This window comes from Elaeis guineensis, chromosome 11 (assembly GCF_000442705.2).
Source record: "Elaeis guineensis isolate ETL-2024a chromosome 11, EG11, whole genome shotgun sequence".
Classification (NCBI taxonomy): Eukaryota; Viridiplantae; Streptophyta; class Magnoliopsida; order Arecales; family Arecaceae; genus Elaeis; species Elaeis guineensis.
Window position 1 is genome coordinate 105548585 of NC_026003.2, and position 23133 is coordinate 105571717.

Here is a 23133-nt window from a genome sequence, read left to right on the forward strand (position 1 = left end):
ACTCATTAATTTTTAAAAATAATATATAAATATACTATTAATTTTATTTATAATTTATTTAATAATATTTTTGATTCTATAGTCATAAAATTTAATTATCAAACTTACATCCATAATTGTGTCTACTTTCAGTATCCAAATTGTATCCATCTATTTAAAATAAATATAAATATAAAATTTTACATTCAAATAATATTTATATACATATTTATATTCATCAGATAAAATAAATATAGATATATATATATTAATATTCATTTAATTTTAATCTTATGAGCAGCCATCCAACACTGAAAATGATGGTCCTCCATTAATTACCACTTGGCAGTTGCCCACCTCAGTCAATATGGTTCTGGACAAAAGATTCAGCCAGTTTTATTAAAAATTAATTTTGACAGTGGAGTCAAAGGCCCCAAGCTAATAGTGAAGGTGCAGGTCTTATCATTAGATACCATCATGGCTTGGTGATTGCTGCTGCCAGATTCCAGTTCTCCAGGATCTAGTCTCAATGGCCAAGTTACATGGAGCTTGGCAAGGAATTATAACGGCTGTTAGGGAATTGGAATGCCCCTGCAATATAAGTTGAAGGGGCATTCAAATACTACCATTTCATGGTAAACTTTACAGTAAGCTACGCATCACCTCATCCTCGTCTTATTGATATTGGGCAGACCACTGCATCTCTTGCCTCACCTAATCATATACTCCGAAGGAAATCAAGCTGCTGATTGGCTTGTTCAAGAAGCCAAAGCAAATGACAAGGATTTCATCCATCGAGATGATTTTCCTTTGGCTTTGCATAAAATTGCTCAAGTTGATGCAATGAAGTTACAGACAAGCGCGCTTTAGTCCTCTTTTCCTGGTCAAAAAGAAAAAGATTCAGCCTGCACCCTGTGTTTCTACCGGCAAATTGTCATGGCATCCACAAATAGGTGGCTGGTGACAAGGTCTCATCTGCTGACCACACAACGAACCAAAATCTAGGCATTAAAGTAAAAACAACATATCTTACTTAGAATCTTCGCGCTAAAACTGTATTATATGGTCACCTTGCTATTACCAAGAATGAATAACATATTATGACCGCAGGCCATAAAGAAAGCCATCCAAACCTCTCCTTTATGTCCACATAATTGTTAGGTTAACCGCTGAATGGTAGCTCCACTCATCGTCTATATATGCAGAGGCCAAACCGACTACTAAGAATAAATGCCACGACTCAATTCCATTTCTGGCACCAAAATCAGCTCCTGTCAGCAGAAGTAACCATTCATTTACCTTTTCTACGTTTCTGCATTCCAACGCAATTGGAGCAGTACCATTTTCCTTTCGGTTGTTCTTTCAAACCAACGCATCCAAAATGGAACCACTCAATCTTGCACTGCCGGAAGAAAGTAAAGAGTAATTAGCACCAACCTTTTTTAGAACAGTTATCAATACAAATTTTTCGATGGGAAAATTCATGACGGAAGGGAAAAGAAAGGAAGACAAGGAAAATAAAGCATACATCAGGGTTGTCACAAGCAACCATCTCCCCATAGCTAACTTGGTTGCAGAAACAGTATGTGGGTTCATTTGGGTCCACTGGTAATTCCAGATCTACACTTGGTGGCTCTACTGCTAATCGTGATCTGCAGCCAAAAAATGGAGGGTCAATCTATTGCATCAATGTTATTGCCTGATAAAGAACATTTTGGAAGAAGCAGCATACTTCTTCCGCCCCCCTCTGCTACTTTCAGCAACCCTTCCAGATCTTGTGCTAGCATCAGCATTTGAAGTACCAACACCTGCTCCAGTTGCAAGTTCCCTTTCTGCTTGCCGAACATAAAATACATGGGCAGTATATTAGATAGAAATTTGGCCAACATCAGATGGGATTAATACTGCATATCAGATACATTCCACTAAATAGAGCAGAAGTTCCATAAGTACCTTGCCGGAGCTCTTCAAGTTTTCTCATGTATTGATCAAGTTGTTGGATGTGTGCATCAACCTACAGCACGAATATACAATCAGCAATAGTGTAACCAACAGTTTCCTCATTCAAGGATTATTGTAAGAAGTTGGATTAAGACCACCGGACATGAAACTTGAGAATCCAACAGGTTTCAGGTGGTTTCCTAAGTCTCAATTGAAAGAAAAGCAACCATGGTGCAATTTCACAGAATATAAATCAATACGTTCATTCCCCTATAATTTCAGAAGTCTATCATCAGAAGTCCAAGGAGTTTGCTCAAGGGGAAGAGGGAAATGCTCGTGTATGACAAAGACAAACAATCAAGGGGGCAAAAAAAAGGTTTCAGTGAAAAGGAGTTGTAGAAACAAGCAAACTAGAGTTGGCTGGTGTTAAAAAGGTAAAGAATGAACCCTGTTCAACCAGGTTTCAAACAGTGCTACCAGACCTTGTACTAATTTTTTGCTGGAACAGTAAGTGCCAGGTATCAACACATGCTGAGGGGCTCACCCATACCGACACACGGTGTACCAGTGCCAAAGACCTGTTGGAATGGTATGGTACTGCTCATACCATCCCGTTCTGGTGGTACTTGAAACCTTGTTGTTGCACCACATTTCAAAATATTAGATGTCTAGATGATGTAAAACAATCATATGGAACAAAACAGGAGAGCATAAGAAAATAGAGGGCATCATTATTTTTGTTGCTAAAGTATGCCAATAGGAAAAGGAGAGCATTGTGAAGAAAAAAAACAAAAAAAAACAAAATTTCACTTTTCAGGCCATGGTTTTACCTTGGTTGAACCCATTGTGTTTTCACCATTTATCAAACTAAAATATTATTATTTTAGTTCGAATTTCCATACCAGTTCAAATCATTTGCAGTTAGACTTGAGCAAATAAGACTAGTATTTTACCATTATTTCCTTTTATACCAGCTGTAAAATTAAAAAAAATGCTGAACCATAAATGAATTGGAAATGAGTAGACAATGCCTGCAAATTGATATCCTGTTTAGCCAACTAGATTTCAAGAAAAGTAGAATCTTCAATGAATATGCAATTATTGTATGAGTACTGGATGCATATGCAAATTGTCACAAGAGGAAGCTCCTATTAGGTCAGAAATTCATCTTTGCCTATCCTGTAGGCTGCAACTAAAGATAATTACACATGTGATCCAACAAATTTGATTTTTATATAGGGTGAAAATGTGAACTGGGAAGCAGATATACCATATCATAGGCCTGTGTGGCTAAGGCCACTTTTTCGTCAGCAATCCTGATGCAATGCTTTTGCTCATCAAGAGCCTCATCAGAAAATCTGATTAGTGATGTATCAGGAGTAATGTTACCAGACTCAATTCCCCGCCTAATATCCCCTATTTCTTGTTCACAGCGCTGTTCATTCTGCCGCTGGACTCCTGCATGTATTTATAAAAAACATAGATGAACTGAAGAGCTGCCCTAGCTCAATGTGTTAAAAAAGAGTAAAAGAATGTTAAAAGCTGCAGCCATCAAAGTGCTCATACAAGTAACCTTATGTTAACAGAAGCATATTCATAATCAGACTGAAATATAAGCATCCATGTACCATAAGCTGTATTTTGAGATTTGCCTTGGCAACTTATATAAAAATACAATTTTCAATTGATATGATAAATTTATTTTACAGTTTATCATCACGAGACATGAAAGGTCTGGAGATAACTTGTTTGACATGTGAATAATCTATAAACCACGGTAAATTTCTAACAATTTAGATTCTTGATAACATTTGTCCTTCAATCAAATTGATTGTATTCCATGTCATTATTGATTTCATATATGCCCACAAATTTCTAAATTTCTCCTGTTATTTTGCATGTCATTGCTGAATTCATGACGAAAAATTGGGACTGTGACAGCATGCTTCTTAAGATTTATCAGTTGATTTGAAATGTTATATCGTTCAAAGTCTCTAAGTCTGATTGGCTTTAAGATGTGACTATTGGCCCCACATATTATCACCTGGATAAATGCTATAACAGCCACCTCCTATGACGACATTGTATCTTTTGGGCATTAAGTATCTTCTAATTAATGATTACATAAACAAACAAGCACAGTCTTCAAAGTCTGTTGCCCAATTCAAAGTCTCTTTATCCTTCTTTCTCACCTCTTTCTTTTTCCCCCCTTTTCCTTGCCACCTCATTTTATTCCAGTAGATCTTCTTTTATTTATTTATCTTCTCGTTTCTGGTTCACTTGTTGCAATATGTATGTCAGTTTCTACAAGGCTGCAAGACATGCGAAGACCATAGCAAGTTTAAAATTCACATTGATTCAATATTCAATTAATGTATGAGCTCTTGAGTCTAATGTGGCACCAGAGCCAGGTTGAGGGCCTAAGCGCCATATCTAATCAGATATTCAACTAGCTTCCCTCATTCATCTCCTCATTAATCCATTGGCATGCAGACTGATTTGAGGCTCATTCTGCCGTTTTGCCTCCTTTTTCATGGACATGTAAAGGATATGCATGGTAGGTCGTCTTCTAGTAGAGCCCCTCTCTTCACTCTAATAATGCTAAGGCAATCAACAAAGAAATGTTGATCTTCTCAGAGTCTGGCCTATCAAAAGAGAGGGCCCTAACATGTTCACTGCAATCTAATATTCGGGAATCCTTGGATGTGTTCAGTTTTAGAGGATTCATTATAATGTCATGTTAATTAACAATCTCTCATGAATGAGGTTTTTCTGTTTCATGATGAGCTCTTCAAAAAGTTGTAGCTTAGTTAGGATGTTTCGTTCTCAGATAAATACTCGGTTCGGTGCTACAATATCAATTCATAATGCTATTGTGTGTTCATCATTTAACCTCTAGGTAGCATAAGTCCAATGGAATTATTCATCAAATCCCCTATTCTTATATTCTACAATAGAATGGAGAGCCAAAAATAATGCACCATCACCTTGTGGAAGTGGAAAGGACATTATACTCGGTCTGAAGCTTCCCAATTCATACAGCTGTCAGGCAATCCTAGCATCTAATTTAGAAGCATGGCATCCAATGTTCATAAGGGATATTACCATCAAACATCCTATTGTCCATGTCATCTTTCCTATCAGCTCCGGAGTTGTTTTGGTGGTCTACTTTGTCTGTGAAAATGAGCTACAGGGCAACAAAGTTAGATGCTGCTCTTTTAGGTCAATCTTCCTTTGATGCTCACATAACATAAGGCACACAAGCATCACAACCCCTATCTTCGAAAAGGATCTGTGAAATGCTAATATCAATTTTTCAAGTCCATACCCTTGTTTTCTATTCAAGGTAGAGACTTTAAGAGAATCATCAGCATCTCAAAGGACTGAAGCAGTGATATAGCTATTATGCACTTGTATTGAGAGTAAATACTTAACGTTTACCCCATAGTGCCCCTGCTTGTGGCAATCAGCCACAATAGTAAAGTTATATTATGTGCAATATGCAGGTTCAGCTCCTCGGTGTCATATGATCATATCCCAAAATAAGTTTGAAGTTTCAAGTTGACTTTCCCCTCAAAATTAAGAACAAACATCAAAGCTAGGTGCTTGGAGTTATGTTTAATTAATCATCTCTTAAATTTTTTGTGAATTCACTAGACAACTTATCCTTCCTCCCCTCTTTTCATGGATGGAATGACAGCTAAACACATCTAGTTGACTTGTAAATCTGCAACATCTACCAAGAAAAATATCCCCATACTCACAAAGTACACGTATCTGTTCTGTTTTGGCTAAGAACAAGAATATGTATTGGTAAATGAAGAAATCATATCTACATTGATTGTTCACAAGCTCATAATTGGAATGTGCATAAGCACATTCAGACAAGAATTTAATTTGCCACCAAATATAGATCTGTAAATGATCCTTCAAACACAAACAAGCTCTGCAACACGGACATGTATTTGTAAATGAAGAAATAATATGCGCATTGATTGTTCACAAGCTCATAACTGTAATGTGCATCAGCACATTCAGACAAGCATTCAATTTGCCACCAAATATAAGTCTGCAGAAGATCCTTGAAACACATACAAGATCTGCTAACACCTTACCTACCTCATAATGCCAACTTATCCAAAAGCCATGCAACATCGATACAAACTTTAGTACTTCTTGATGGTTTAAATAAATTCCTACCTAAACTTCTAAATACTTCTATTCAGATGTGTTTAATCAGGATGATTAGTCGATTCAATTTACTCTTGATCAAGGTATGCTGAACCGGTACCGCCGGCCGTTTCAGCCGGCTGGCAGTACGGTTCGGTATGGTTTAATACCAAACCGACGACCCGAACGGAAGAAAAAAAGAGAGAAATAGAGAGAAATAGAGAGAGAGAGAAGAAGAAAAAAAAAGAGGGAGGGGAAGGAGCCGGCGGGGCCGTCGGACGGCCTCCGACTGGCCGCCGTGGCCGTCGGAGGGCGCAATTCACGCGCGCGGCGCCGCAGGCATGAAACAGAGGCACCGCCCCTGTTTCGCAAATGTTTTAAAAAAACATGGTTTTAAGTGAAGTCGGCAAACGATTTGCCGGCTTCACGATTTTTGTCGGCAACCCAGTTGCCGACTTCATAAGTTTAAAACAAAAAAAAAAAGAAAAAATCGAAACAGACGTCGTCTGTTTCGAAAAAGAAGGGGACGGAGCCGCGAAGGGGCTCCGCCCGCTCGACCGCTCTCAGGCCGTCGGCGTCGGCTCGCCGGCCACTAGGAGCCTCGCAACGGAGGCACCGTCCGTCTGGTAGGTTCCCCGCCCCCCTTCCGAGCACTCTCTCTTTTTTGCTCTCTTGAGAGCCCTATCGGGCGATACGAGGCTCGGAAGCCCTCCGACGGCCGCATCCGGCCACCGCCGGCCTCCGACGGCTCCCACCTCCCTCCCTCCCCTCCCCTCTCTCTCTCTTTCTCACTTTCCGTTCTTTTTTCTTCAGTACCGCCGGTGTACCGATTTTACCGGCCGAATCATGCCGGTTTCCCGCCGGTCCGATACGAGATGGGTGTACCAGCCGGTTCGGCACGGTATGGCAAACCTTGCTCTTGATCATCTCTGTCATACACATAAGAATTAACCACATAATATCTTCAAGAAACTTAAATGACTTGATAGTTCCTCAATTTAACGTAAATGTTGAATCAATCATAAATAAAGATAGATCTAAGCTAGAGCGAGGATGAAGCCTTATCCTAGGTACCTATCATAACATGAGTGAACATGGTACAGCATTGAATAACTCAATTGTCCATGTTGGATCATATTATGGTAGGGTGGCTTGTGTTATTGCTTATCAATATTTGTAGTGGGGACCAAGTTTTCCTGAACTAGCCCGAATTGGGCGGTTTGGGATGTACTAAACCATACCGACGGCTAACCGGTGCGGTTCAGGCATTCGATTCGAAACGCCAGTGAAAATGAAGCGAGGGAAAAAGAAAGAGGAAGAGAGAGGGAGAGAGAGGGGAGAGAAAGAGAAGGGAAGGCCGGAGGTGGCCCGACAAGGTTGCCGGAGGCCTCCAAGCTTTGTGGTCCTCCACAAGATGCGAGAAGAGAGAAAAGAGAGATAGAGAGAGGAGGGAAGGGAGGGAAAGGCTACGGGGAGGCCGCCAAGTGGCAACCCCTATTTCGAACCTGCAGCATCTGTGGGGCATTTTTGGGCCGTCTGATGGCCTCTCCTTTGCCCTCCCCTCCCTCTCTCCATCTCTCTATGCTCTCATTCTCTCACAAAAGACTGTGGAGCCCAGGAGGCCTCCACAGCCTCTGGTGGCCACTGCTGGTGTCTCCACCGACCTCCCTTTCCCTCCCCATCTCTCTCTCCTTTTCTCTCTGATTCATCCCTCATTTCTGTGTCGATTCAAGTCCGGCATGGAGATGTACCGACTCATACCGCTAGCCGGCTGGAGATCCGGTTCTGAGTTGGCAATCCTTGGTATGGACCCTTACCGTCTAGCATATAGCATATTATACTAACCCCGTACCAATACATAGTATAGCTACTGTCTCAACTCCAACAATGTACTATGTTATAGTACAACGGGTACCATAACAATTCGACCCATTCTAGTAAGTTATGGGCATAGGGCCCAGTACTAGGATTGAAAACCTTGGTGCCTATCATTTTTATATGCTAGATTTAGGCCACATATAAAAGGATGTGCTTGTATTATAGTTTCTCTTTTCAAACCCAAGCTCAACCATCTAGAATAGCTTTATGTTTTGAGTTGAGAAGCTTCCGTTTATTTTACTTTTTTTCAAGGATATGATGGATAATTCCTAAATCTAACAGAGGAACGACACATATCATGATTCTACATCAAATTGAAGGCTAAAACCAATGCCATACAAGCATTTTGCAGTATTACCAAATATATGATCTTCGCACTGCTGGTAGTTTGCATGCAACCAATATCTTGTTAATGTGTAAATGAAATGTGTTTCTTTTATCATTAACATTGAGCTTATATATTTTACTAAAAATATAAACATCATTATTTATATTTTTCTGTATGATAAATTACTTATAAATATGTAGTGCACATGAAAAACAATATCCACCATGAATATCTAAGGACTTGTTTGGTTCATGGGATTCTTCTCAGGAAGTAACTTTCTGAAAATATGATTTTGGCATGTTTGATTGACCATGGACAAATGACTAATTCCAAAGTGGCTTATGTTTGGCTGAATATCTACTTTCCAAGAAAAGTTATATAAAATGCCTATTATACCCTTAATAGATATAAGACTATACCTTTTTACTCCCAAACTTTATATCAATAATAATATTATATTTATATTAATATAAATATAATATTAATATATTCTAATATAATATTAGATCATAATAATTTATTATAGTAATATAATACTAATAGTCAAGAACATCCAGCTATGAGTTTTTCTAAATATAATTCACTGGTAAGTTTAAGATCAAATTATGAATCGAACTAGCAACTATTTTAGAAGTACTTTCTAAATATAATTCACTGATAAATGGAGCTCACCATATTAATGAGCCAAAAATGCAATGGCCAAGAGGTCTTACAGGTAATAGCAAATGTTTTAGAGGCCACGGTTCTTATGTTTCTTCCATGTGAACAGAAAAAAACAGGCCACATGAATCCATAACCTATCCAATATACCTCATAGAGGCCAAAACATCCATCTTTTAGGATTCTTTTTTACAACTTGTTGACCCACCTTGACTGACCTATTCAAGTAAGACAACCAAAAAAGCTTCTGTAGTTGATTTCACAGCTGTTTTTGTCCTATTAAAAGGTCCTAGTGTTAACAAGGCAAAGCACATTCACCGGAATTGATCAAAAGCTACGCAAATGGTATTATTAAATCATATAGGTGTCCATATTGCATCAAAAAGAGAACCAAACATTTGCCAGATGCTGTTTTTTTAACTGAAAATTGATTAAAGATAGGAGCTAGCAAAAAAAAACTAGGATACAGTACTCCCATATGGAAGATGTTCAACCACAGATCAACTCAAGAGGTGTTATAATCAAAGGGAAAAAAACAGTAGGGAAAGGAAGAAGAGAGAAGGCTTACTTGAGAGCTGGATTGGGGTGGAGATGCTAGCCGCTGGCTCTTGAAAACTTCCCTAGGATTTTTACGAGGAGACAATGAAGATCTTGGCATATATCACGATTCAATGTTTCATCTTAACCATCCATTCATGTTTTACAAATTTTCAGCTGTGGATCTTAAAAGGATATTTTTGAAAAGAAAAAATGGCCATTAATTTCCATCCCGTGTGAAATCCCAAAACCCACCTCCCTCATGGGTTTCCACTTCCTATGAAATATGAAAAGTGTCTTCCCATCGAAAGAGTCTTTTCTATTTCTCTCCTCTTAAAACTCCAACCAAATAAGAGGATTCCTCTCCACATCCTAGGAATTGCCACTTCCTCCCTCCACTTCTTGTGAACCAAACGAGTCCTAAGAAAACTATGATGTTGGATTCCTATAAATTAGTTATAAATTATTGTGTTCCAAACATGTCTATACACTAGCATAAAGTAGTAAACAACAATCTAGGTTAAAGTAAAAAATGAATAACAGGGCACAACTTAGCTTGCAAATTATGAATCTTTTGACAAACTACTTATCATTCTGTGTCAATGACTACCAAGTTTTGCCATAGTATGGCACAACATGCATGCCATTTCAACCCTAGCAAGCTTAAACACAATGAGCAATACAATTAGTCCCAGTTAAGGACCAGCATTAATTTTGAAAAAAATCATAGATGCCACATTGAAGTAGTTCTCATTGTTCCTGCATCATAATTGTCATGTTTCACCAATTATAATCTCCTTCTGAGTTATATATGTAGTTCATGAGAAAGAAATGGAACATGAGAAATGGAGATGTTTATCTCAAAATTTAAATGGCTCACCACTGTCGAATGTTATCCTAAATACTTTGAAGAAGTTATTGTCTTTCTTAACCTTCTTAGCAAGCAATACCTCTATGTTTAGATATTGTTGAAGGGATGGTGTCTTTATACCTTCTTTGTGACAACCTGAATCTTAAAGCGGCCAAAAGAAAAAAATAAAAAGAAAAAAAAAAAAGAAAGAGGTTGAACACTCCCATTGAGAGTCTTCTTCCACGCGACTTCAGCGGAGAGAAAGCTGATTCCGAAGAGGAATCAACCTCTCCTCCACTCCTATAAATTCCCTCCTCTCCCTCCTAAGTTATCTATGACGATCACCAACGTTCCTCCCTCTTCTTTCTCCCTCGGTTCTTCCTTTGAAACCGCAGCCCCCTTTGCTTGTGCCTGCCAGAAATCGACGCCAAAAATGCCACCGAAGCCGAGGTAAAGCCCCTCTCCTTCTTCCTCTCTATCTTCCCTTTCTCCCCATGGCCTTAGACCTTACCGCCAGCCCCCGATTTTGTCGAAAAATGACCGAAGATGAAGTCCGCCCACTTCCCCTGTTTCTTGAAATATTTTCTTGATTTTTCCCATCGTTCGGCTCTTGCCACCGGCCATCCACTGCTAACCACCGTCAGCCGCACCCCACTGCCCATTGCTGGACCTCCGACCATGCCGCCGCACTATGCCGGCGCACGAGTCACCAGCCCCGACGTCCCTCCTGTTCGGCCAAAGAAAGAAAAAAAGAAAAAAAGAAAAGAAAGAAAAATAGAAAAAGGGATTTTCTCTCTCTTAAGTTCCTTTACGATTTTTCCTCTCTACTCTCTCCTTTTCTCTTTCGATCTTCTTTCTCTAGAAGATGATGAGACCTTAGATACCATTTTCTCTCTCTACGAAGGACCTATAGATCATGTATCGAGACATCTTTTCCTCTTTTAGGGATCCATGTTGACCCCGGCAAAATATCCCGAATTGATTTAGTGCCCGGATGGTCTATCGGGATAATCACCCAGTCAACCACTTTTTTTTATTATTATTTAATTTTATTGAATATATGAAATAAAAATTGATCATGATTTAATATTTTAAATAGGATTACCTGATTCATTTAAGGAAGACTAAAGATCTAGGATGATCAAAATAAGTGGATCTTACGTTCCTTATTTACTTTTAAATGATCATGTTTTCATGCAAAAAATTGTTGATGATGAAATCATATTTTTTTATAAAATAAGGATCAGCATATGAGATATGAAAAAGCATGTTTTATTATGAACATTGATTTTATGAATATGTTTTAATGAAAACAGAATATTTATGAAGCATAAATTTTATTATTTCTCACCTATGTATATGTATGTTTTAAAAAAAAGATATAAAGATTCCAAAGGCTCTTAGGTCGAATTCCTATGCGAAGATCGACATTCGGAGCTAGCATCCATAAGAACACGGGCCTTGCCAGCGGGTATAAAATTGGTATATGTAACATGAACTTGTCGATTAAGAACACTGGCACTGTCACGGATATAAAGTGACCATAGTATGAATATCTGTGAACAAAATTTTAAAACATGACATGGACACATAATAAGAATGATTTACGAAATATGTTTACGAATGCATGATTGGTTTATGACTTGTTTTATTATATGTTCTATGAAATGCTTTATTTTATATTATCTGTTATTTTCTAAGTATTGCATTATCATAAGAAAAACTTATGCTTGATCCGGTAAGGAAGCGTGGATTCTACTTACTGAGCTAATGTAGCTCATATGTTCTTATTTTTTTTTATAAAAGAATAAGATTAGGACTGACGAAGGATTCTGATTTGGAGATCTACATAGCAAGTTTGAAAATTTTATAGCTGAAATTTAGTTATTTGATGATCACAGACTTGTAGTAAATAATTATGAATTTTGAGATATTAATTTGTATTTAATTTTAGATTTAGGTGCTCTGAATCAGTTTTGGTTTAATTAAGAATTTGAATTGAATCTTTTTATTACTTTTATTTATAACACATGTTATTATAATTAAAAAAATGAATGTGCCTTCATATTATCGAGGGCTGCATCCCTTGATAGCATGGCCGTGTTATGTCCCGAATTTGAAACATGACATTTTATGGTATCAAAGCAATAGATTTGATCATGGGTAGACTTAAAATCTAGTAATGGATAGATAGATCTCGTTTAGCTAGATCATATTTAATTGAATAAGAGTAGATAAATTTTTCTTAAAATTTCTGTTGCTCATCTAAGTTAATTAATGCTAGTATTTCTAGGTGATAATAAGCAACAAAGAGAATGAAGTCTCAACGAATCCTGTCAGTAGAAAGAGAGCAAGAAGAACTACAAGGGGAGATGCCAACCAGTCGATTGAGCATGCTCCTAATGCGCCAACCAGTCAGGCAAATATTGCTGGAGTATGCCAAATAGTGACTCAGCTTATTCAACAACAACAGCAGACACAAGCCGCTCCTCAATCTATATCATCTTTAGAGTCATATTACGAGAGGTTTAGAAGGCTTAATCCACCACTGTTTGAAGATGGACCTGACCCTCTAGTTGCAGAGACCTAGATTCGGAAGATAGAGAAGATATTTAATGCTCTACAGTATCTCAAGAATGTGAAGGTCAGATTAGCCTTACCTATGCTAAAAAAGAATGCCGAGTTTTGATGGATTGCAATTGTTGGGTATAAAATACCCCCCGGCCGAAGTTTGTAAAAGACCGACCCTTCCAGGCTTTTTCGGCTTCCGACCTTGTGTAGCGTCTCTCTGAACCCCCTCGACCGTCCGAACTTCCGGACTTCTCCAACAATGAGCTTCTCCATTCATCTACCGGGTCGCTCCAAAGGCCGCTCCAAAGGCTCTCTAGGCTTCACTATCAGCCGACCTACAGTGATCAACTATTCTCCGAATTCCTTCCAGACTTCTTCCGGCCGTGGACGACCCTACTCCGAACTTCTTCCGAACTTCGTCAATATCCAAGCTTCTCCAACTGTGAGATTTCTACAGTAACCAGACTCCATCCAAGTTTCTACGGCGGTCGACCGCCTTCAAGATTCCAACCGAGCTCCTGCGAGAGCTGAACTTCTACTACGAGCGGTCCACTCCGAACTTCTACTACGAGCGGTCTACTCTGAACTCCTACAGCGGGCGGTCTACCCCGGATATCTACTGTAAGCAAATTCCATTTGAGTCTCTACTGTAAACAAATTTCTTCCGAACTTCTATTACAAGTAGACTTCAGCCGAGCTTCTTCGTAGCCGGATCCCGGACGAGCTTCTACAATGGGACAGGATCCACCGGCCAGGTCGCTACCCCGAGCTCCCGCGACAACCGATCTTCGACCGAGCTTCTACAATAAGCGGTCTCCTTTCAGCCTTCTACAAGAATCAGACTCCGTCCGAGCTTCCATAACGGATGGATATCGGACGAGCTTCTACGATGGACGGACTCCGGCAGCTGGATTTCTACAACGGCCGATCGCATCCGGTGTCTGCCGAACCTCCCCAACGCCATCCGAAGTCCACCGTCGGCCGACCCTCCGCCAGATTCTTCACGAAATCGGACTTCTCCAATGGATAATCTTCAAACGAGCTTCCACATCAAGCAAATCCCAGACAGACTTCTCTAGCAATCGGACTCCTACCGGACTTCACCAACAGAAAGTCTCCATCCGAGCTTCTACAGCAGATGACTCCTACCTGTAGCATCAGCGCCTAAGGCATCCGACAACAGTAGACTCGTTAGCAGCCTCGAAAACATCCGAGCTTCTCCTAGATCGACGAGATAGAGAGTCATTCCGCTCCATCAGATATCCTAACCGAGCTCCAGCCGACAAATCCAAATTCTCTGGCAAGTCACGACAATGGCCACTACCCTACTCCACTCTCTGCAATGGATTCCGCGTGGCTCCACCACTCTAGCAAGTCGCGACAACGGACACCACTCCACTCTCCGTAACAAACTCCACGTGGCCCTGAACGACCCTTGACGCCACTACTCTCCGTAACAAACTCCGTGCGGCTCTGAACAGCCCACTACCAGGCGGTTACAGACGTCGCTGTCAATCAGTTACGCTCTCCGTCTATAAAAAGAGACCCCCAGATACGTTCTTCTCTAAGTTCTAAATTCTATCTCAAAACTCTGCTAAAATTTTCACTCGAGCACTCCATTTCTGTTGAAGCAGAGTACTGACTTGAGCGTCGGAGGGTCTTGCCGGAGCACCCCCAACTCCGGTTTAGACTTTCCTTGCAGGTCCCGACGGCGTCCACGGTCATCTCAACTCCAGCAACTCCGGCTTCGGCGAAATTCTGCACCAACAGCAATAAAGACTGTCTATGAGAATATCGATGACCAATTGACTGAGAAAAAGTTTAAAAAGATATTTTATGATCAATACTTCCTCGAAACAATGAGATTAGTAAAGAAGAATGAGTTCTTGATTTTGAGGCAAAAAGATGAAATGACAATATTAGAATATGCAAGCAAATTCAATGAGTCAGGCCGTTTCTGCCCCCAGCTTATGGAGTCCAAAAGGAGCAAAGCTAATAAATTTGAGCAAGGTTTAAGATATGGGATTCGGTCTCGATTGTCTTCTCATATTTTAATGATTATAAAGATATGCTAGAACAAGCTTTGAAAATAGAACCGAAATAAAAAGATCAGAATAGGAGAGGAGCAACAAAAAGAGATCGAGACCAACAAAAAATTTAGATGATCAACAGAAAAATTCTACTAATATTGCAGAGAATAATAAAGAAGCTATGATCTGTGAATATTGTGGCAAAAATCATTATAGACCTTGTCTCAAAAAGCTAGGAGCATGCTTTTTCATGCGACATAATAGGACATATGGCAAGAGATTGTCCTATTAAGAAAAAAGATAGTTCAAAGACTTTCAAACTAGCAGATCAAAAACAACAAGAAAATGCACGGGTGTTCATTTTGATCCAACAAGGTGTCATTGCAAGCAATCAAGTAGTTATAGGTACCATTCTAATCACCTCATAAAATACTGATATGCTATTTGATTATGAATTTTCTCATTCCTTTATATCTTCCAAGTAATAACTATATATATGTAGAATTGAATAAGCCACTATATGTTATATCTTCTCTTAGGAAAGTTATTTTCATCAATGTCTTGTTTAAAAAATTGCCTCATTTTAGATGAAGAAGTTAGGATTAATGAAAACTGATTTAAGAGTATAATAAAGATGATCTGAAGATTAAGATCCCTATCGGTAAAAGAATGAAGATATATCAAGTTTCGAGGACGAAACTTTTTTTAAAGAAGGTAGAATGTGATAACCTGAATCTTAAAGTGGCCCAAAGAAAAAAATAAAAAGAAAAAAAAAGAAAAAGGTTGCAGATTCCTGCTGGGAGTCTTCTTCCGCACGACTTTCGCGAAGAGAAAGCCAATTTCGAAGAGGAATCGGCCTCTCCTCCACTCCTGTAAATTCCCTCCTCCCCCTCAGTTATCCACGATGATCACCGACGTTCCTCCCTCTTCCTTCTCCCTCTATTCTTCCTTTGAAGCCGCAGCCCCCTTTGCTTGTGCCCGCTGGAAATCGATGCCAAAGACGCCACCCAAGCCAAGATAAAGCCCCTCTCCTTCTTCCTCTCCCTCTTTCCTTTCTCCCTATGGCCTTAGACCTTGCCGCCAGCCCCGATTTTGTCGAAAAATGACCGAAGATGAAGTCCACCCACTTTTCCTATTTTCTGAAATATTTTCTTGATTTTTCCACCGTTCAGCTCTTGCCGCCGGCCATCCACCACCGGCCACCGTTGGCCGCACCCTACCGCCCATTGTCGGACCTCCGACCGTGCCACCGCACTCCACCGATGCACGGTCACTAGCCCCGACGTCCCTCTTGTTCGGCCAAAGAAAGAAAAAAAGAAGAAAAGAAAGAAAAATAGAAAAAAGGGATTCTCTCTCTCTCTCTTAAGTTCCTCTAAGATTTTTCCTCTCTACTCTACTCCTCTCTTCTGATCTTCTCTCTCTAAAAGACGATGGGACCCTATATACCATCTTCTCTTTCTACCTTTTCTCTCTAAGAAGAATCTATAGATCATGTATTGAGACATCTTTTCCTCTTCTAAGGACCCATGTTGACCCAGACAAGATGATCCCGAATCGATTTAGTGCCCAGATGATCTATCAAGCTGATCACCCAGTCAATCATTTTTTTTATTATTATTTAATTTTATTGAATATATAGAATGAAAATTGATCATGATTTAATATTTTAAATAAAATTATCTGATTCATTTAAAGAAGACTAAAGATCTAGGACGATCAAAGTAAGTGGATCTTACGTTCTTTATTTATTTTTAAATGATCATATTTTTTATACAAAGAATTGTTGATGATGAAATCATGTTTTTTATAAAATAAGGATCAGCATATGAGTATGAAAAAGCATGTTTTATTATGAGCATTGATTTTATAAATATGTTTTAATGAAAATGGAATGTTTATGATGCATGAATTTTATTGTTTTCCATCTCTATATATTTATGTTTTAAGAAAAAAATATAAAGATTTCAAAGACTCTCAGATAACTATGAATGAATCTCCATGCGAAGGTCGACACCTGGAGCTAGCATTCACAAAAATACAGGTCCTGCCAGTGGATATAAACTTGACATATGAAACATGAACTTGTCGATTAAGAACACTGACCCTATCACGGGTATAAAGTGACCATAGTATGAATATCTGTGAGAAAGATTTTGAAACATGACATGAACACATGACAAAAATGGTTTACGAAATATGTTTACGAAATATTTATGATTTATGCATGCATGATTGGTTTATAACTTGTTTTATTATATGTTCTATGAAATGCTTTATTTTGTATTATTTGTTATTTTCTAAGTATTGTATTATCACAAAAAAAAACTTATGCTTGATCCGATAAGAAAGCGTAGATTCTACTTACTGAGCTAATGTAGCTCATATGTTTTATTTTTCTTTTTTTACAAAAGAATAAGATTAGGACTGACGAAGGATTCTGGTTTGGAGATCTACATAACAAACTTGAAAATTTTGTAGCTAAAATTTAGTTATTTGATAATCACAAACTTGTAATAAATAATTATGAATTTTGAGATATGGGTTTGTATTTGACTTTGGATTTAAGTGCTCTGAACCAGTTTTGGTTTAATTAAGAATTTGAATTGAATCTTTTTATTACTTTTTATTTATGATGCATCTGTTATTATAATTAAGAAAATGAATGTGGCTTCGTGTTATCGAGGACTGCATCTCTTGATAGCATGACCGTATTACGTCCCAGATTTGGGACGTGACATTCTTAGAGTCCCATAATAACATGTAATAATCCTTGCTCAATAATGACATGAGCAAACAGAGGTAAAGAAACCACGGATGAACCAAAACAATTGAATATTATGCCTTATCTAACCGAATCACTCATCCTATCTTTCTGACAAGGCCAAGATGTGGTGGAGTCGATCTAAAATAGAAATTCATTTATATGGTTGTTTTAACTTTATGGACCATATATTGATGCTTCACAACTCCCCCCCCCCCCCCCCAACAAAACCACAAGGGGAAAAAAGAGAAAAAAGACAAATTAAAGTGCTGTCAAAAGTCAAGAGGGGAAAAAAGAGATAATAATCATGCAATGACATGCATAAGAATTACAACAAAGAAACTTATAATACCAGTTACTGAAAAACCAAAAGAAACTTGTAATACTGATACAATTTTTTGACATAACACATACCCTGTAAACTTTTATCTAGATCTCGCATCAGTCCATAATTACGTTGCAGCAGGGCTGGCAAGGACTCGAAACCTGAAGGAAGGCCAGGTTACAGTAAATAAAAAGCACAGTGTGTGATAACCAACTAAAATGTTCCATATAGAGTAGAATTACCCAAGGACATAGCAAGAAAACTAAGTTCTGTACCTTTCAATAACTTCTCCTTACTAATGTAATTTAAATTTCCAAACAACAAGTGTATTTGATCCCATAACTTAATGTTGCAACATATTACAATTCAGTCTTCTAATTCGCTCTGCACTTCAATTCACAGACATATATATATATATATATATATATATATATATATATATATATATATATATATATATATATATATATATATGTTCACCTATTTGAAACCTTGATTGACTCTAACACAGATCAGAAAGGATACAATGTTGCAAGAAGTGGATGCACTCTAAAAAGAAATTGAGTGCAAAAAGAGGAAAAGACAAATAAAAAGGCAAGGTTGGAATAAAGAACTAAAAGTATGGAATCAATGTTTTGAAAGACTATGGGACGACACCTGATAACTAGGTGCACATCTAGGCAAGTGCCAAGAAGCAAAGACATCCAACCACAATAAATTAGAAAGACCTATAGAAACGACGAGAAATGTAAAAAGAAAAGTTATAACCAAAAATTGAAATACAGCAATCCATATAAAATCTACCAAGTCAAAGGGAAGGAAAAATTTAATACTAATTCATAAAATTGATCTAATCCTTCATACTTAAACATGATGCAAAACATTAAGGAGGACAAGTAGGCAGCCAAATCGGTAGTCATCCTTTAAACATCATGTGCAGCAACTGGTAAATCACAAATATACTTAATAGTCAAAATTATTAGATAATAATACATTTCCTTCATACAAAGAGAGAAAGAGGGTATAGCCAACAACTCTGTCAACCTTCGATTTAATTATAAACAAATTACATGCTTTGCTAATCATATTTCTAGAAGGCAGTTTTTGGAGCTAGCCATGAGGCCCTTAGAGAACATATTGATATCCTACACCTGGTGTACCAGCTTAGTGGTACACCAAGCCAATACCATAACGTAACATGGACGTTAAAGAGGCTACACCTTTTTCCACTTGCTTTCTTTGCCCCACTTTTTCTGCTCCTTTTTCTCTGTTTTTAATCTTGGTTTTAGTCTCTTTTGTGCATAGAACCACCACCACCATGTCTGGGTATAGAGAAGGCTAAGCCAGAGGCAACTACTCGCATGATGGAGATGGAAATGGAAGGGATAGATATGGCGACTGCAGCAGCGGAAGGGGCAGAGGCACCAACTGCAGCGGTCGAAGGAGAAGAGGCGGCGGCTGATGGTAGGAACCAAGACTGCCAGATGTCCCTTCCTCATCAGTTGTTGGTGGTAGAGGAGATGAGGCCATCCTTGCTTCTTCTCTGAATCCCGTTCCTGAGTTGATGCTGGTGGAGTGCTTTAAAGAACTTCTCACCATCAAAAAGGAGGAGACTGCTCTTGCCAACTCTCTGAAGTTGATCCTCTATTTCTTGGTTTGGACATTGCATTTCCAATTGTTTGGATCACATGTTTACTCCGTTTTTTATTGCTTGGCTAGGATTCCATCCCCTCAAGAGAAGGGGCCAAGTGCTTGACTGAATCCATTTCCCTTTTTTTTTTCTTACGCTTAAGTGGCCAAAATGTGCACATGATACCATAGTATTGACCCGGTGTACCGCTGAGCTGGAACACTGGGTGTGGGATATAATTTCTACTCCTTGAGGCACGCATAACCAAATGCTATAAGGTATCCACATGAGACATTTCAACTAAGGAATACATCCAATATGCCCCAAATCTCATTTGAGTTATTACATGAGCCATGTGGCTTATTTAGTGGTCAACAAGCACAATGATCTAATCATCCGCAAGTTCAGGTTATATCAGAAAATGCAAGCCTTGAATCTCATTTTATAGGGGGAGTAATGCCTTAATTGAGGCCTTTGCTTTATGAACATCAATCTTTACCATAAGCATCCATACTTACTATGGTTAACATTGTGATCACCTGAAACAAATTTGAAAGCCTCAAGGCAACAGAAAATCTGAGAACTATACATAAAAACTGAGGCAGCTAAAAATTGGCTTGTTTTCTTCCTGTTTACAGTAAGATATAGTATGTTCACCCTAATTTTTTAATGCGAACTGAAATAGATACCAATATTTAAAGGGAGAATAAATGGAACATGAACTGGACTTCTATAATAAATCATTCCTCATTAAACATCAAGCTCATTTTGACAATATTTACACAAATGGCTCATCTGAATAACATGCCCATGACAATCACACAACAAAAGCACTATAACATGAAACTGTGAGGAAAACAGAAAAAAAAAAAAATGTTTTCTTTTTCTTTTTTTTTAGAATTGCAATTAACTCCAGAGGAAGCAAGAACCTTGTAGCCTAAGTTTTCATAGACTTAAATACTTCGAACAACCCAACCTATTTACATACCCAATCCACCCAAACATAAATGATAAAATAGATTGAAGAATCCTACCTTCAGTTTCCCTAATGGATAAGACTTTCCATACGAAGAGAAAGAGCTGACGGATCAGACTTTCCTGCTTTTGTGTAGCCATGTGGAAATTATAGGCCTTCTCTAAAATTTGCTAGGTCATAATTCTTAATTGAAAACCAAAATCTTGTTTCCCAACTTAAGGATATGAGTGGATAGTTGACCCTTATGCAATACGGTAAGTCCTATTGATAGAGAGTTTTTTCTTTTAAAAATGATATGCAATGTCTTTAGTATCTGGTGCTAAATTAATGTTGTTTCATAGGTTACCAGCTTTGTAAATAAAAGAAATTATTTCTTCAAACAGCCACTCAGATGACATAGTACTTTTCTAATCAATTAATAGCTCTTCATGTTCGTCCTTGAGCAAGCCACATGACCTCTCTATTTACATCAACACTTCAGACACATATGAAGGATCACCATGGACCACGGAGAATTAGATAAAAGGGAAATTTTTCTGGTTGATGGTTCTTCATGACTCCATTGAAGTCTCTCTGCAAATTTGCTATTCCAATTATCAATTTACTTTTCTTGCTGGTGATAAAAGTAACTAATATTATCAAAGGTCTCTTAAACAGCTTCAACAATCCAAAAGGCTACATTAGTGAATTGGTAATTGTACACAATAGCTTTTGAGTCTTGAAACATCATAGACTCACTCTTGGAGCAAGAAGCAAAAAATGTTGGGATTGCACTCTATCCAACATTAAAAAAAATGCCTTCTTTTCGGCAATTTGAACAAAGTCTTACCTATATTAGAAACGAGGTCACTGCATGTTGCAGTGGTAAAAGGATTGGATAGACAAGCGCAATGTCACAGTTCCCATAACTAGGTAATGTAACGTATTTTCTTTGTTACCGGTATCAGACAACCAAAAGTATACGAGTAAGAGATGCTGCTGGCTGAACTGCCAGAAATTACCATATCAGAAAAAGAAACCTAGTTGAAGTTGCCAATTGGCAGGAAGCGCTTCAGATGCAATCAAGCATTTATCTTAGGGTCATTCAAGGAATGAATTCAACCTAATTTCCAAAGATCTGCAAGCACAAGAAAGGAAAGAAACCCACAGAGAGCAATATGGACAAATCACCAAGCATCTTTAACTATGTAAAAGAACTGGCAAAAGCACCAAGAAATTCCTGGCGACAACGTCATTCTCATTATCCCTGTTTCATCCTCCGATTTCAAGCACAAGTTCGAGCGCTGATTTCCCAAAGTGGCAAACCACTCAGTGGAGGATCCGTCACAGTAAATTTGAGCCCTATCAACTATTCTTTGCACAACGATCTACGATAATCAAAGCCACAATCTTTCAATGAAAGAAAGAAACCACACTTCGCCTGTGCTCTCAATAAGCAAGTTCCATGGAAAATTTAGCTCGTCTGATCGAACTTTAACTACGAAACATACCACAGTAAAACGAACTTGGTAAAGAGTGAAAGGGCAAAGAGGAGGGAATCAAACGGTAGGGTTTTTTGGGGGGAGATGGGATAAGAACGGACGAAATCATAAGAGAGAAAGCGAGAAGAGTAAGGGGAGGAGATCTCACTGGCTTGGAAGTCTTCGAGGAAGCCCATTCTGGTTTCTGGATTGGATTTTTTCTCCTCTTCTTCCCGCCCTAGCTTTGCTTCTGAAAAATATCCGCCAAAAAAGACACCCTTTTCTTTTCCTCCTACCGCTCCCTTTTTTCTCTCCCCTTCTCGGTTCGTGTATCAGCCAACTAGAACTCGGCACGTGCGAAATACACGTTTCCGATTGTGAGCGTTCCTGGGCTTGTATCGCCATTGTGCTGGGGCACGTCTAATACACCTTGGGCATCGTATGGCAAATTGGATGCCGAGGATCCCCATCTGATATATTTTTTTATTGATTATTGACATAGTTTGATAAAAATATATTAAGCTCAATCCTTTTGTCCTTTATTCAAATAAAAGCTGGACTAATTGGCTGTATTTATTTAAGACTAGAGTAGTTACTTTGTGGTATTGGAGTTGAGGAAGATTTTAAATACTGCATCGGAATTGTCATTATTTGCCTAAAAAATATTTAAATTTTATAATAATGGCTGGTATGATAGCGTATAATAAAAAATAGTGAACAATATTAACGAAATAACAGTTTATATTTTTGTTTACTTTTTATTAATTTAAAAATATTATTTTTGATGTATAGTTATTTTTAATGCATAATTATTTTGGATATTTTACATACATACCCTCCTAAATATTAGAATTTACAAAAATATCTTTTCAAAATTAATATTCATATATACCCTCATAAAATACTTATTTTGCATGAATATCCTTCTATTTCTTTTTTCTTTTGTGTAGGTATCTATGCCATCTAACATTATGAAGAAATTAGTAGTTTAAAATTAAAATGATTGAAATATCCTTAATGGATATATATACAAAGAA

The 23133-nt window shown here is 38.2% G+C and overlaps 1 protein-coding gene across 2 annotated transcripts; it reads right to left on the reverse strand.

The window, feature by feature from the left end:
• Positions 1-987: 987 nt before the first annotated feature.
• LOC105053680 (PHD finger protein ING1) lies at positions 988-22421 on the reverse strand. Of its 2 annotated transcripts, XM_073245963.1 has the most exons (7): positions 22266-22421; positions 18120-18191; positions 3191-3378; positions 1933-1993; positions 1712-1811; positions 1508-1631; positions 988-1381 (listed from the first exon to the last, which is right to left on the reverse strand). In XM_073245963.1, exons 1-7 carry the CDS (start codon positions 22291-22293, stop codon positions 1271-1273), a joined length of 684 nt encoding a protein of 227 aa, XP_073102064.1. In that variant the 5' UTR covers positions 22294-22421; the 3' UTR covers positions 988-1270. The 2 variants fall into 2 exon arrangements, with proteins under 2 accessions (XP_073102064.1, XP_010933237.2); XM_010934935.3 differs by lacking the exon at positions 18120-18191 and having other exon boundaries at positions 22266-22395.
• Positions 22422-23133: the final 712 nt, after the last annotated feature.

What these genes read in the sequence shown, in the direction of transcription:
- LOC105053680 (XM_073245963.1), bottom strand. Translation starts at nt 22,293, where the DNA reads ATGGGCTTCCTCGAAGACTTCCAAGCCA. An exon ending in CCTCGAAGACTTCCAAGCCA is followed by an intron (nt 18,192 to 22,265) that starts GTGAGATCTCCT and finishes GCCTTCCTTCAG; the next exon opens with GTTTCGAGTCCTTGCCAGCC. An exon ending in TTGCTTGTGACAACCCTGAT is followed by an intron (nt 1,382 to 1,507) that starts GTATGCTTTATT and finishes TTCTTCCGGCAG; the next exon opens with TGCAAGATTGAGTGGTTCCA.